Source organism: Balaenoptera acutorostrata, chromosome 1 (genome assembly GCF_949987535.1).
Source record: "Balaenoptera acutorostrata chromosome 1, mBalAcu1.1, whole genome shotgun sequence".
Taxonomy (NCBI): domain Eukaryota; kingdom Metazoa; phylum Chordata; class Mammalia; order Artiodactyla; family Balaenopteridae; genus Balaenoptera; species Balaenoptera acutorostrata.
The window spans coordinates 112,143,468-112,157,835 of NC_080064.1; the positions used below are offsets into that span (position 1 = coordinate 112,143,468).

Consider the following 14,368-nt stretch of genomic DNA (forward strand, 5'->3'; position numbering starts at 1 on the left):
TTACTTGTTCTTGGGTGGGCACTTCTGCTGGCATTGTTGGGGAGGTGGCACAGGAGGGCATTTCTGCTGGCACTGCTGAGGTGGGCATGGCTCAGGGCACTTTATACGTGGGCAAGGTTCTGGACACTTGGGAGGTGAGCAAGGATCAGGGCCCTTAGGTGGGCACACTGGAGGTGGCTGGCAAGGCTGCGTGCACTGCTGCTGTTCAGAAGACATCTTTCTGGAGTCTTAATATCTGAAAGAAAGTATATGACCGTGTTCACAAGAAGGAATTCTTACAGAGAGGAGTGGAAAAGCTTGTGTAATAACAACAGATACTATCTCGGCAATCTCTAAGCATGGGCTTTGATATCTTTAATACCTTTTAATAAATTTCTGACTTCTCTCTTGCTCTTTAGCAAATCGATACATCACCCCAGAGAAAAACTTTTCTTTTCTCACACAACTTTTCCAAAGAAAATATCTTTATTTGAAAGAAACAAGCAGGTGTTTTTACTTTAATTTCTTTTTTTTTTTTTTCACGAAAACAACATCTTCAAAAAAGGCCAACACAAGTTCTAAAATCCTGGGCAAGCTCACAAGCAATTGTTACCATCATCTTCTCTCATGAGGTACCAACAGAATGACATATATAGAGCAAAGGGCAATCAGGAAGAACTTAAGGACCTCACACCTTCTAAGATAAATGCCCCTAACATCACAGCAGAGGGACACCAAAAAGGCACAGGAAAGGGAAAATACTTTATTCTTTATCTTTCATGTCAAAATTTCCTACTAATTTCTTCTTCAATACAAGAATTCAAACAAGGTATCAGAAATCTAATAAATACAATATAACTTTGTGCCCAAATTGCAAGTTCCCATCCAATAAGTAGCATTAAACCCATGATATGGTAACTTTGCACCCATCAAATTTGCTGTCTCCAGGATAAATGCTACATTCAGAAGCTGAAGAACAAATTTGAACTAAAGAATCCTACTCACCATGTTCTCCAAATTCAATTGGGACTACAGTAGCAGGAGGATGGCTGTGATGCAGCAGAGGACCTATTCATTGGGGCTTGCTGTCCCACCTAGGAGGGAGGGGAGCTGCCAAAACTGGCCTAGTCCAATCATTTCCCAACCAAAATGCAAATCCATCCATAACTGGCTTGGCAATGACTCTGAAAACAAGAAATGTCCTGCTCCAGGATCTCCTCAATGGATTACGTTCTCATGAATCACAGAGTCCCTGCCTTAGCTCTCCGTTTCTGTGGTTTATAGCAGTGGGGGGATTTGGGAGGTTCTCTAACTTGTAATCAAAATTTCCCTTTCTTTATTGGGGAAGATGACCCTTTTCTATCTTTCACCTTCCTTGACTTCTAAAACTGCCTTCCTAGTTGCACTTGATCTGGTGACCATTTTGATGCCCATACTGGTTTCAAAAATGTCTGGCTACGTGGTGACACCTTTCTCTTTACATCAAGTTTTTCTTACAATGCATTTCCCATTTATTCATGGCTTGCCAAGCAAAGTCTCTTCTCCTCTTCTAAAATGGACTGAGGGAAGTTAGCAGATCATCTCAGATGATTTCCCATCATGATACTTAGACACGTTCAGTAAAGTGGTGACCTCTAGGGTCCTCCTTTCACTGCTTTGCTCCCTCAAATAATGAACCTCCAGCAGTTAGATTCCTGTGACCTTTATAAAACTGTTTTACTTCAGGCCAAAAGGAATTCACTAAGAGCATAACCTGAGCTACCATAACTAAGAGGAGCTGGCAGCTCAGACCCTAGACTTTCAACAGAAATCAAGCTTTTTGCTCATACCGCCCAAAAGTGATATAACACCTGCTCCTGCCTAATTTCTCCCAACTAACCTCTTTGGATTGCTTCACCTTTAAGAAACCCCAGAGGATCGTTCAAATCTTCTGACTTCCTATCCCTTTGAAATTATTGGGAATCCCAATATGCAATGCCATTCAAATAACTAATTTTATATGTATTTAATATTTATGAATTATTTAAACACATGTTGTTTCACAGCAAATCTAGGGATAAATTTAAGAGGAAGTTGAACTCACTTTATTAAAAATGCAGTCACTGAAGTTCATTGCCATTCATATACAATTTTTCAATCATTAATAACAATTTTATTATAATTTTAACTTAGTTTTTACATTTTCCATTTTGGTCACAGTGAAACATATGTCAAATAAACCTATTTCCTGCTCTATTTTCTTCATACAATTTGTTACTGTGCTGGAAGGAAGTTTTGATGGTTAATTTATGGGTCAGCTTCAGTGGCACAGGGTCCCTGGTTATCTGGTCAAACATTATTCTGGGTGCTCCTGTACAGATTCTTTTGGATGAGAGTATTTTTTAAATCAGTGACCTGAGTAAAGGTGGTTGCCCTCTATAAGGTGGGAAGTCCTCATCCAATCCACTGATGGCCAGACTAGAACAAGACTGAACTTCACCCAGGTAAAAGATAATTCCCCTGTCGGATCGACTGTCCAGCAGCGTTTCAGCTCTGCAGGTTTTGAGTTTACCAAACTTTGTAATCTCTCTCTCTCTCTCTCTCTCTCTCTCTCTCTCTCTCTCTCCCCCCCCCCATCTCTCTCATTCTGTAACATATTTCTATATGTATATATGTACATATATGCTTCCCTAGACTGCTCTCGTGTGCTTAAAATTCCTTTATCAGGAAATAAAACTGTTGTACTCCATAAGTAAATATCAGATTTCTATTGTGTGAAAACAAAAATAGATATAAGATCCCATGTAAGACTCACAGCATCACATATAAGTGATTGAGAGTGCGGTTGGGAGGGGAGAGAAGATCAGAGCACTAAGGTCTGAAATCTAGATGAAATATGGACTTAGGGCTCATCTGATATACTTGCTTTCTTCTGCTCTTTCCAAACATGCTTTATGGCTTTGAAGACAGTAATAGAAAAAAATTTTTTCCACCGTTTATTCTCTGTCTTCTTCTTCAACTCTCCGGAAACCTCCACCGGCCATATTACCTTCACTGCCCAATATATACACCTTAACTGTTCAATTTAGTACTTTGAAATGTTGCCCATGCATTTAGTAATAGTCCTTTAATATCTTTCATAATTCTTCCTGCAGTCAAGAGGAAGAAGTGGCCTAGTAACTTCTCTTGGCCAAATAATCAGGAAGATAATCAGGAATGTGGTTTTATAACGGGAAAGGAGGAAGACGAGGACAATGAGGAGGAGAGGAAGAGAAAGAGGAGACACTTGAAACCTGTGAAATAGTCACCAGCTGGGCATGCGCCAGAAGGCCAGGACATAACCTTTCCCTCCATCTCAGCCACATCTTCACTGACTACTATATATTTTTTAAATATTATGATAAATTGTTATAGAAATGATATTACCTCATATAATACAATGGGGAAAACCTAAAGCTGTTCAAAAATAAGCACATTTATTAAACGGCCAAAAATAATCACTGCTTATATTTTGCTGTTTTTAGTGTTAGGAGTTTTCAATTTTCATAAACCCACACACATGCATACATGTCTTTCAGGTTACTGATTTGAGAAATTTTATCTTCTGTAAAACACATGCCTCCAGCCACAAGTTGCTCTCTATGTGCTGTGTTACATTTATCCGTAAAGTTCTTCTATGTTTTCTTTTCATTTACATTCATCACAAAGTATTTTATATGTATTTCTTATTTCTTCTGTGAGCCAATGTTTATTTAGGATTATGTTGCCAAACTCAGGGATGTCACAGAAACAGAGAATAGAATGGTGGTCAGCAGGGCCTGGGGGATGGGGGAAAAATGGAGATGTTGGGCAAAGGGTACAAGTCTGCAATCATACGATGAATAAGCTCTGGGAGTCTGAGGTACAGCATGGTGAGTCTAGATAATAACACTGTGTTGTGTACTTGAAACTTGCTGAGAAAGTAGACCTTAAGCATTCTCACCAAACACAAACACACACACACGCACACACACACACAGGCAAACACTCAGAGATACACACAGTTAAATGGCTACTGTTGAAGTAATTAATGTATTATGTAACCTATGGTGGTAATCACCGCACAAAGTACACATATGTCAAATCATCACATTATACACCATAATGTGTACAATTTAATCAATTATACCTCAATAAACCTGGAGGGAAAAGATGAAAGGATAGCCATCATACAAAAGAGTAACAACGTTTGAGAAGCTCTGTGTTCCTTCTCCTCCTTGCCTCTCTTAGGCTCTGATACTATTCTCTGAGAGAGCTTCCCTTATCCATTATTCTCTGGGGCCCTGTATCCACCTCATAGGGGATATTCACTTTTAATCACCTGTACTGACCACATCTGAAATAGGTACGGTGGAAAGTGGGGAAAGGAGGGCTGGAAAGTCATTACAATTCTTGAAAAATCAGTCTTTTTTGTTTTGGCATATAGTTTATTTAGTTGTCAATTCCCTCAAAAACTTAGTAGGCACCTGACATAATTCATTCCTCCAATCATTTCTATGTCCTAGGGACCTCACTCAGGTCCTTTTCTGGAAGTAATTTTCTGGCCTGATTAAATCGCTGCCTTGATCCCTGAACATAATACAATGACCATGAGGCTCCCTGGCACACAGGTGGAAAGACTACATCTTCTGTATCTTTTCTCTATTGTTACAGTCAACTGAAATTGGACTTCAACTTCAAAACCACTTCTAATCTCATCTCTTAAACTTTAGGGCTTACAAGTTTTGAGTTTCCTAATTCAACAAGGCTTTGAATATCTGGGCTGTATCTTTTTCTTTTCAATTTTTTTAATTTCTGACCTGCCAACCAGAAAGATTTTCCTGAACATATATCTATTGAAATACCCTGGTCAAGTCAACAAGTGACCAACATTTGGTCTGCCTCTCAGGATACCATGGACAAACATTACTGCAAACATTTTGCCATTGAATAAAATGCATCACCACATTTATGGCTTCCAATATCAGATTCCTTGCCAAATACCTCCAGACTCTTAATCCAATGCCCTAATTTTAAGCTTTCTTACAGGCCATCCCACCTCACAGAACTAGTTTCTCTGTCAGGTCAAATTACACTAACTAAAGTAGAGACAACTCCCAAATATCAGTGTTGATTTCTCACTCATGTAATACTCTGATGAGCTTTGGGCAGTAATCTGGGGATCTTTTCCTTCTGCAGTTCTGAAATCTTAGACTCCTTTACTTCCAGAACCATAAGAAGAGATATACTGAAAGAACACATCCCTTTTCACAACTTACTGGACCAGTAAGCTAAGCACTTAGAAAACAAGCTGCATAGCAACAGTCATTTTGTAAATCTAGATAAACACATTGGATACCCCAGTGGACCTCAAAGGTGGGGTCAAATCAATCAAGAAAGTAACTTCAGAGGTGAAAAACTATAATGAGACCCTGAGGTTGTTGAGTTTCACGGTAAGAAGAGCATGTTGTGCACATGGAGAGCAGGCAGGACTTTGCCTGGTAAGGGCCCTTTAGACTTCCTTTTATTTGTACTACCCGTGTTTTCAGAACTACTATAATTTTATGCACAATATCCCAATATTTCCCAAAGCATTTAATGTGTCATATCAGATTATAAATACAGTTAAGTTGGAATAAAAAAGGAACACAGAATATGAAAGTGTAATATAGTTTAAGAATCTCTTTCTGTGCTGTACTAGGTATGTCTGAGCCTCTTTCCTACTGGAGCAAACATAGTGGTGGTGGGGATGGTGGTGATGGTGATGATGACAGAGACAATGATGATCAGCCGCCTCTCAAATGCCAATTATATGCCCGGCATTGTGCCAACTGAATTACAAACATTCATGTAAATGTTATGCCTAAGCAAGTAGACACTGTAAATGTGGTTTTCCCCACATTTTGTAGAGGGGTTGAACTTCTGAGGAGTAAAATAGTTTTTTCCTCAAATCAATCAAGAAATAATTAAGAAAATAACCTGGATTTGAAATTATATACAAACAATCATCTATATAACTCTAAATTCAGATAACACTGACTGTGAGAGCCTGAAAATTGAGATCGAAGAAGGATAGAAATCAACCAAAATTATGATATAATATTGCTAAAAGCAGGTTTTAAAAGAATGAAAATACTTTTACCATCACAAGAAGAAATGTATTTTATTCAGGAAATGAAGGATAAGTAACAATTGCTCATCTGGTAGAAACTGCGGCCCAGGTGACAGACAGACAGAGAAGACAGCGAGAGAATTCTCAGAGAGCCCCCAGGAGGAGAGCTGCTGCTTCTCCTCCTGAGGCTCTGTTGTGCTTTCTCGGGTAGCTCAAGAGGGAAGCGGTATTGCAGACTAAGATAGGAAACCTCTGACCGTCAGGAATCACCACACGCAGACTGCCGGCTGAAGGGTGGAAAGATTCTTCTGTATCCATGATAGGCTTTGAAGACAAGATGAAGGTGGAGCTGTGGAACTAGGTCAGCCGATTGCCCTTATCCTTTCCAGATGCAGATAAAAGCTGAAGCTGTTACTTGTCCTTGGGTGGGCACTTCTGCTGACATTTCTGGGTAGGTGTCACAGGAGGGCATTTCTGCTGGCACGGCTGAGGTGGGCAAGGGTCTGAATCCTTCTTAGGTGAGCAAGGATCAGGGCACTTAGTTACACACACTGGAGGTGTCTTGCACTTCTGCTTGCACTGCTGCTCTTGAGAAGACATCTTTCTGGAGTCTTAATATCTGAAAGAAATTATATGACCGTGTTCACAATAAGGAATCCCTACATAGAGAAGAGCAATAGCTTGTGTAACACAAACAGACAGTATGTCTCCAATCTCTAAGCATGTGTTTTAATTGCTTTAATACCTTTTAATGAATTTCTGACATCTCTCTCGTTCTTTAGCAAATCTATTCATCAGCCTAGAGAAAACTTTCTTTTCTCATACAATTTTCCAAAGAAAATATCTTTGTTTTGAAGAAACAAGCGATGGTTTCAGTTTTTCTTATTTCTTTTTTTTTTTTTATGAATACAACATATTTTTAAAAGGCTATCAAAAGTTCTAAAATTCTGGGCAAGCTCACAAGCAATTCCTATCACCATTTTCTCTCATGAGGACCCACAGGATGACTTTGTACAGAGCAAAGGGCAATCAGGATGAATGTAAGAGCCTCACACCTTCTAAGATAAGTGCCTCTGAAATCACAGCAGAGGTCCAAGAAAAAGGTATAGAAAAAGGTAAACGCTTTGCTCTTTATCCCTTCATGTCAAAATTTCCTATTAATTTCTTTTTCAATAGAGGAATTCAAACTAGGTATCAGAAATCTAGTAAATACAATATAATATTGTGCCCATATTCCAAGTTCCCATCCACTAAGTAGCATTATACCCATGATCATAACTTTGGACCCATCAAATTTGCTGTCTCCAGCATAAACTCAACATTCGGGGGCCCGAGAACAAAGTTGAATGGAAGAATCAGACTCACCAGGTTCTCCAAAGCCAATCGGAACTCGAGTAGCAGGAGGATAGCTGTCGTGCAGCAGAGGACCTTTTTATTGGGGCTTGCTGCCCCACCCAAGGGGAAGCGGAGCTGTCCAAACTAGCCTCGTGCAGTCATTTCCCAACCCAGATGCAAATCTATCCATAACTGGCTTGGCAGGGACTCTGAAAACAGGAAATGTCCTGCGCCAGGATCTCCTCACTAGATTATGTTCTCATGACTCACAGAGTCCCTGCCTTAGCTCTCCGTTTCAGTGGTTTATGGCAGTGGGAGAATTTCAGGGGTTCTCTAACTTGTAGGCAAGTGTTCCCTTTCTTGATTGGGGAAGATGACCCTTTTCTATCTGTCACCTTCTTTGACTTCTAAAACTGCCTGCCTAGTTGCACTTGATCTGGTGGCCATTTTGTTGTACATACTGGTTTGAAAATGGCCTGGCTACCTGGTGACACCTTTCCCTTTACCTCAAGTCCTTCTTACAATACATTTCGCCTTGATCCACGGCTTGCTAAGTGAAATCTCTTCTCCTCTTCTAAAATGGACTGAGAGATGTTTGCAGATGATCTCAGATGACTTCCCATCATGATACTTAGATACGTTTAGTAAAGTGGTGACCTCTAGGGCCCTCCTTTCACTGCTTTGTTCCTTCAGATTAAGAACATCCAACAGTCAGATTCCTACGAACTTTATAAATCTGTTTCACTTCCGGCCACAAGGAATTCACTAGCAGCGTAGCATCACCTACCATAATTCCAATCAGCTGGCAGATCAGAACCTAGACTTACAATAGAAACCAAGCCTTTTACTCATACCTCCCAAACGTGACATCCCACCTGCTCCTACCTAATTTCCCCCAAAGGACCTCTTTGGATTCTTCAACTTTTGAAGAAAGCTCAGACGAGTGTTTAAATTTTCTGGCTTCCTGTCTCTTCGAAATCATTGGAAAACCCTATCTAATAGGCAATGCCATTCAAATAACGAGTTTTAAATCTATTTATTATTTATGAATTATTTAAGAACATTGATTCACATCAAATCTAGGGGTAAATTCAAGAGATAGTTGAAATCACTTTATTAATAATTCGGTCGTTGATGTTAATTGCCATTCATACACTACTTCTTAATGGTTAATAATAATTTTACTATAATGTTAACCTATCTGTAGATTCTTCCATATTGATCACAGTGGAATATACGTGAAATTAACCTATTTCCTGCTCTACTTTCTTTATACAGTTTGTCCATGTGCTGGAAGGAATTTTTGATATTTTTTATGGGTCAACTTGACTGGAACAGGTTGCTCAAATATTTGGTCAATCTTTTTTCGGGCTTTTTCTCTAAGGATGCTTTTAGATGAGAGTGATATTTAAATCAGTGCCCTGAGTAAAGGAGTTTGCCCTCTGTAAGTGGGTAGGCCTCATATAGTCTGTTGAATAGAACAAAAGCCTGACCCCTCCCCCATCCAGGTAAGAGACAATTCCCCTGCCTGATGGCCTTCCAGCTAGGGTTGGCCCGGCATATTTTGGACTTTCCAGCCTTCCTAATCTCTCTCTCTATATTTGTCTCTTTCTCTGTCTCTTCTCTCTCTCTCTCTCTCTTGCTATGTGTGTGTGAGTGTCTCTCTCTCTATTCATATATATATGCATATATACATACATATATGTAAATTGAATATTTCTTCTGTCGTTTCATGCACTTGACTCCCTATGGCCAATTAAATTAAAAATTCAAAAAGTTAGTTTAAAGTGAATTTAAAGTACAAATTATCAATATTACATGATACTTGTGATGTGTAATTATAACAACTATAATGAGCCTTTAGGGAATAACTGAAGTTCAAGAAACAATGCCCTAGTATGTTCTCCAATCCTGGCAAAAGATTTCATTTCTGCCTTTTCAGTCCAGGACCTGTACTATCCTCTGTCCCCTTGGGCACTGAAACTTTTCTTTATGGGTCATGGCTGGTGAGCAGCCCTGTCTCATTTAGGAAAAGTTTTCAACACTGGCTTTATGTTACTGTAGAACGTGGTAACACATTTTTAATAGAATCAGGATGTCCCATATCACCTGACCCCAACACTCCCCTAGACTGCTGTCATATGCTTAAAATTCCTTTATCAGGAAAATAAATACTTTTTATTCCAACAATAAATATCAGATTTAAATTGTGTGAAACCAGAAAGAAATGGAAGATACCATTTAAGACTCACACCATCACGTGTAAGTGACTGAGAGTAGGTTTGGGGAGGGGAGAGAGGATCAGAGCACTAAAGGTCTGAAATCTAGGTGACCTACAAACTTAGGGCTGATCTCTTTTCTTTCTTCTACTCTGTCCAGATGTGTTTTAGGTCTTTAAAAGACAGTAATTTTAAAAATGTATTTTCATGCTCATTTTCTGTCTTCTCCTTCAACCCTCCAGTCCCCTCAACCTGCCATATTACCCTTTGCTCCCCAACATGTACTCCTAACTGTCCAATTTTGTACATTTTCATGTCAATGCATTTAGTGATTAGTACTTTCATATTTTTAAAAATTCAACATTGTGAAAATCACTATACTACCCAAAGCAATCTACAGATCCAATGCAACACTGATCTAAGTACCAATGCCACTTTTCACAGAACTAGAACAAAAACTTTCACAATTTCTATGGAAACAAAAAAGACCCCAAATAGCAAAAGCAAACTTGAGAAAGAAAATGGAGCTGAAAGAATCAGGCTCCTGGACTTCAGACTATACTACAAAGCTACAGTAATCAAGACAGTATGGTACTGGAACAAAAAGAGAAATATAGATCAATGGAACAGGACAGAAAGCCCAGAGATAAACCCACATACATATGGTCTCATTTTTGATAAAGGAGGCAAGAATATACAATGGAGAAAAGACAGCCTCTTCAATAAGTCGTGCTGGGAAAACTGGACAACTACATGTAAAAGAGTGAAATTACAACACTCCTTAACACCATACACAAAAATAAACTCAAAATGGATTAAAGACTTCCATGTAAGGCCAGACACTATCAAACTCTTAGAGGAAAACAATGGCAGTACACTCTACGAAAAGAATCACAGCAAGATCCTTTTTGACCCACCTCCTGGGGAAACGGAAATAAAAAGAAAAATAAACAAATGGGACCAAATGAAACTTAAAAGCTTTTGCACAACAAACAAACCATAAACAAGACGAAAAGACAACCCTCAGAATGGGAGGAAATATTTGTAAACGAAGCAACTGACAGCAGATTAGTCTCCAAAATTTACAAGCAGCACATGCAGCTCATTATCAAAAAAACAAACAAACCAATCCAAAAATGGACAGAAGACTTCAATAGACATTTCTCAAAAAAAGATATACAGATTGAAATCAAACACATAAAAGCCTGCTCAACCTCACTAATCATTAGAGAAATGCAAATCAAAACTATAATGAGGTATCACTTCACACTGGTCAGTATGGCCATCATCAAAAATCTACAAATAACAAATGCTGAAGAGGGTGTGGAGAAACGGGAACTCTGTTGCACTCTTGGTGGGAATGTAAATTCATACAGCCGCTATGGAGAACAGTGTACAGGTTCCTTAAATACTAAAAATAGAGCTACCATATGGGCAAGCAATCCCACTACTCGGCATATACCCTGACAAAACCATAATTCAAAAATAGTCATGTACCACAATCTTCATCGCAGCTCTATTTACAATAGCCAGGACATGGAAACAACCTAAGTGTCTATCGACAGATGAATGAATAAAGAAAATGTGGTGCATATATACAATGGAATATTACTCAGTCATAAAAGGAAAAGATATTGAGTTTTTTGTAATTAGGTGGATGGACCTGAGGTCTGTCATACAGAGTGAAGGAAGTCAGAAAGAGAAAAACAAATATCGTATGATAATATATATATGGAATGTAAAAAAAAAAAAAATTGTGAAGAACCTAGGGGAAGGACAGGATTAAAGACACAGGCATAGTGAATGGACTTGAGGACACGGGAAGGGAGAAGGGTAAGCTGGGACGAAGTGAGAGAGTGTCATGGACATATATACTCTACCAAATGTAAAATCAATAGCTAGTGGGAAGCATCCACATAGCACAAGGAGATCAGCTCGGTGCTTTGTGACCACATAGAGGTATGGGATAGGAAGGGAGATGCAAAAGGGAGCAGATATAGGGATATATGTATATGTATGGCTGATTCACTTTGTTATAAAGCAGAAATTAGCACACCAGTGCAGAACAATTATATTCCAATAAAGATGTTTTTTAAAAATACAGTTAAATTGGAAAGGAAAATGAACACAGAATATGAAAGGGTAATAGAGTTTAAGAATCTCCCTGTTTTCTGTACTAGGTATGTCTGAGCCACTTTCCTGCTGGAGCAAACATGGCGGTGGCGGTGATGGTGGTGATGGTGGTGATGGTGATGATGAAGCAGACAGTGATGATGGGCCACCTCACAAAATGCTAATTATGTGTCCATCATTGTGCTAACTGAATTACACAGATTCATTTAATTTCTAAGCATAAGAAAGTGGGCACTCTAAATGTGATTTTCCCTACATTTTAAGAAGGGATTCAAATCCTGAGGAGTTAAACAATTTGTTCCTCAAATCAATCAACCAATATGTAAAAAATAATAATAATAATAACCTGGATTTGAAATTATACAGAAATAATCATCGATAGGACTCAAAATTCAGATGAAACTTCTTGTGAGAGCCTGAAACGTGGGGTCAAAGAAGGATAGAAATCAACCAAAATTATGATATGGTATAGCAAAAAGCAGGTTGTAAAAGAAAGAAAATATTTTTACCATCAAACAAAAGAATTGTATTTTATTCAAGACGTGGAGGATAAGGAACAAATGCTCAGCTGGTAGGAACCCCTGTCCAGGTGACAGACAGACACAGAAGACATCATCAGATTCCTCAGAGGGCGCCCAGGAGGAGAGCTGCTGCTCTTCCTTCTGAGGCTCTGTGGTGCTTTCTCGGGTACGTCTCAGAGGGAAGCGGTATAACGCAGCCTCAGATAGGAAACCTCTGACGGACAGGAATCACCGCACGCATACTGCAGGCTGAAGGGTGGAGAAGCTTCTTCTGTATCCATGATAGGCTTTAAAGAGAAGATGAAGGTGGAGCTGTGGAACTCGGTGAGCCAATTGTCCTTATCCTTTCCTGATCCATATAAACGCTGAAGCTGTTACTTGTTCTTGGGTGGGCACTTCTGCTGGCATTGTTGGGGAGGTGGCACAGGAGGGCATTTCTGCTGGCACTGCTGAGGTGGGCATGGCTCAGGGCACTTTATACGTGGGCAAGGTTCTGGACACTTGGGAGGTGAGCAAGGATCAGGGCCCTTAGGTGGGCACACTGGAGGTGGCTGGCAAGGCTGCGTGCACTGCTGCTGTTCAGAAGACATCTTTCTGGAGTCTTAATATCTGAAAGAAAGTATATGACCGTGTTCACAAGAAGGAATTCTTACAGAGAGGAGTGGAAAAGCTTGTGTAATAACAACAGATACTATCTCGGCAATCTCTAAGCATGGGCTTTGATATCTTTAATACCTTTTAATAAATTTCTGACTTCTCTCTTGCTCTTTAGCAAATCGATACATCACCCCAGAGAAAAACTTTTCTTTTCTCACACAACTTTTCCAAAGAAAATATCTTTATTTGAAAGAAACAAGCAGGTGTTTTTACTTTAATTTCTTTTTTTTTTTTTCATGAAAACAACATCTTCAAAAAAGGCCAACACAAGTTCTAAAATCCTGGGCAAGCTCACAAGCAATTGTTATCATCATCTTCTCTCATGAGGTACCAACAGAATGACATATATAGAGCAAAGGGCAATCAGGAAGAACTGAAGGACCTCACACCTTCTAAGATAAATGCCCCTAACATCACAGCAGAGGGACACCAAAAAGGCACAGGAAAGGGAAAATACTTTATTCTTTATCTTTCATGTCAAAATTTCCTATTAATTTCTTCTTCAATACAAGAATTCAAACAAGGTATCAGAAATCTAATAAATACAATATAACTTTGTGCCCAAATTGCAAGTTCCCATCCAATAAGGAGCATTAAACCCATGATATGGTAACTTTGCACCCATCAAATTTGCTGTCTCCAGGATAAATGCTACATTCAGAAGCTGAAGAACAAATTTGAACTAAAGAATCCTATTCACCATGTTCTCCAAATTCAATTGGGACTACAGTAGCAGGAGGATGGCTGTGATGCAGCAGAGGACCTATTCATTGGGGCTTGCTGTCCCACCTAGGAGGAAGGGGAGCTGCCAAAACTGGCCTGGTCCAATCATTTCCCAACCAAAATGCAAATCCATCCATAACTGGCTTGGCAATGACTCTGAAAACAAGAAATGTCCTGCTCCAGGATCTCCTCAATGGATTACGTTCTCATGAATCACAGAGTCCCTGCCTTAACTCTCCGTTTCTGTGGTTTATAGCAGTGGGGGGATTTGGGAGGTTCTCTAACTTGTAATCAAAATTTCCCTTTCTTTATTGGGGAAGATGACCCTTTTCTATCTTTCACCTTCCTTGACTTCTAAAACTGCCTTCCTAGTTGCACTTGATCTGGTGACCATTTTGATGCCCATACTGGTTTCAAAAATGTCTGGCTACGTGGTGACACCTTTCTCTTTACATCAAGTTTTTCTTACAATGCATTTCCCATTTATTCATGGCTTGCCAAGCAAAGTCTCTTCTCCTCTTCTAAAATGGACTGAGGGAAGTTAGCAGATCATCTCAGATGATGTCCCATCATGATACTTAGACACGTTCAGTAAAGTGGTGACCTCTAGGGTCCTCCTTTCACTGCTTTGCTCCCTCAAATAATGAACCTCCAGCAGTTAGATTCCTGTGACCTTTATAAAACTGTTTTAC

The 14,368-nt window shown here is 39.4% G+C and overlaps 3 protein-coding genes across 3 annotated transcripts; all 3 read right to left on the bottom strand.

Annotated features, from left to right (window-relative positions):
* On the bottom strand, positions 1–216 carry LOC130708235 (small proline-rich protein 2E-like). Its single transcript, XM_057546677.1, has one exon. The coding sequence runs from the start codon at positions 214–216 to the stop codon at positions 1–3; it is 216 nt and encodes a 71-aa protein (XP_057402660.1).
* A 5,961-nt stretch (positions 217–6,177) lies between these two features.
* On the bottom strand, positions 6,178–6,688 carry LOC114236529 (small proline-rich protein 2E-like). The gene has a single exon (XM_028164117.2). The coding sequence runs from the start codon at positions 6,686–6,688 to the stop codon at positions 6,500–6,502; it is 189 nt and encodes a 62-aa protein (XP_028019918.1). The 3' UTR covers positions 6,178–6,499.
* A 5,982-nt stretch (positions 6,689–12,670) lies between these two features.
* LOC130707745 (small proline-rich protein 2E-like) lies at positions 12,671–12,886 on the bottom strand. The gene has a single exon (XM_057544588.1). The coding sequence runs from the start codon at positions 12,884–12,886 to the stop codon at positions 12,671–12,673; it is 216 nt and encodes a 71-aa protein (XP_057400571.1).
* Between the last annotated feature and the right edge of the window lie 1,482 nt (positions 12,887–14,368).

Excerpts from the sequence above, each read along its gene's own strand:
- LOC130708235 (XM_057546677.1), bottom strand. The coding sequence starts at position 216 with ATGTCTTCTGAACAGCAGCAGTGCACGCAGCCTTGCCAGCCACCTCCA.
- LOC114236529 (XM_028164117.2), bottom strand. The coding sequence starts at position 6,688 with ATGTCTTCTCAAGAGCAGCAGTGCAAGCAGAAGTGCAAGACACCTCCA.
- LOC130707745 (XM_057544588.1), bottom strand. The coding sequence starts at position 12,886 with ATGTCTTCTGAACAGCAGCAGTGCACGCAGCCTTGCCAGCCACCTCCA.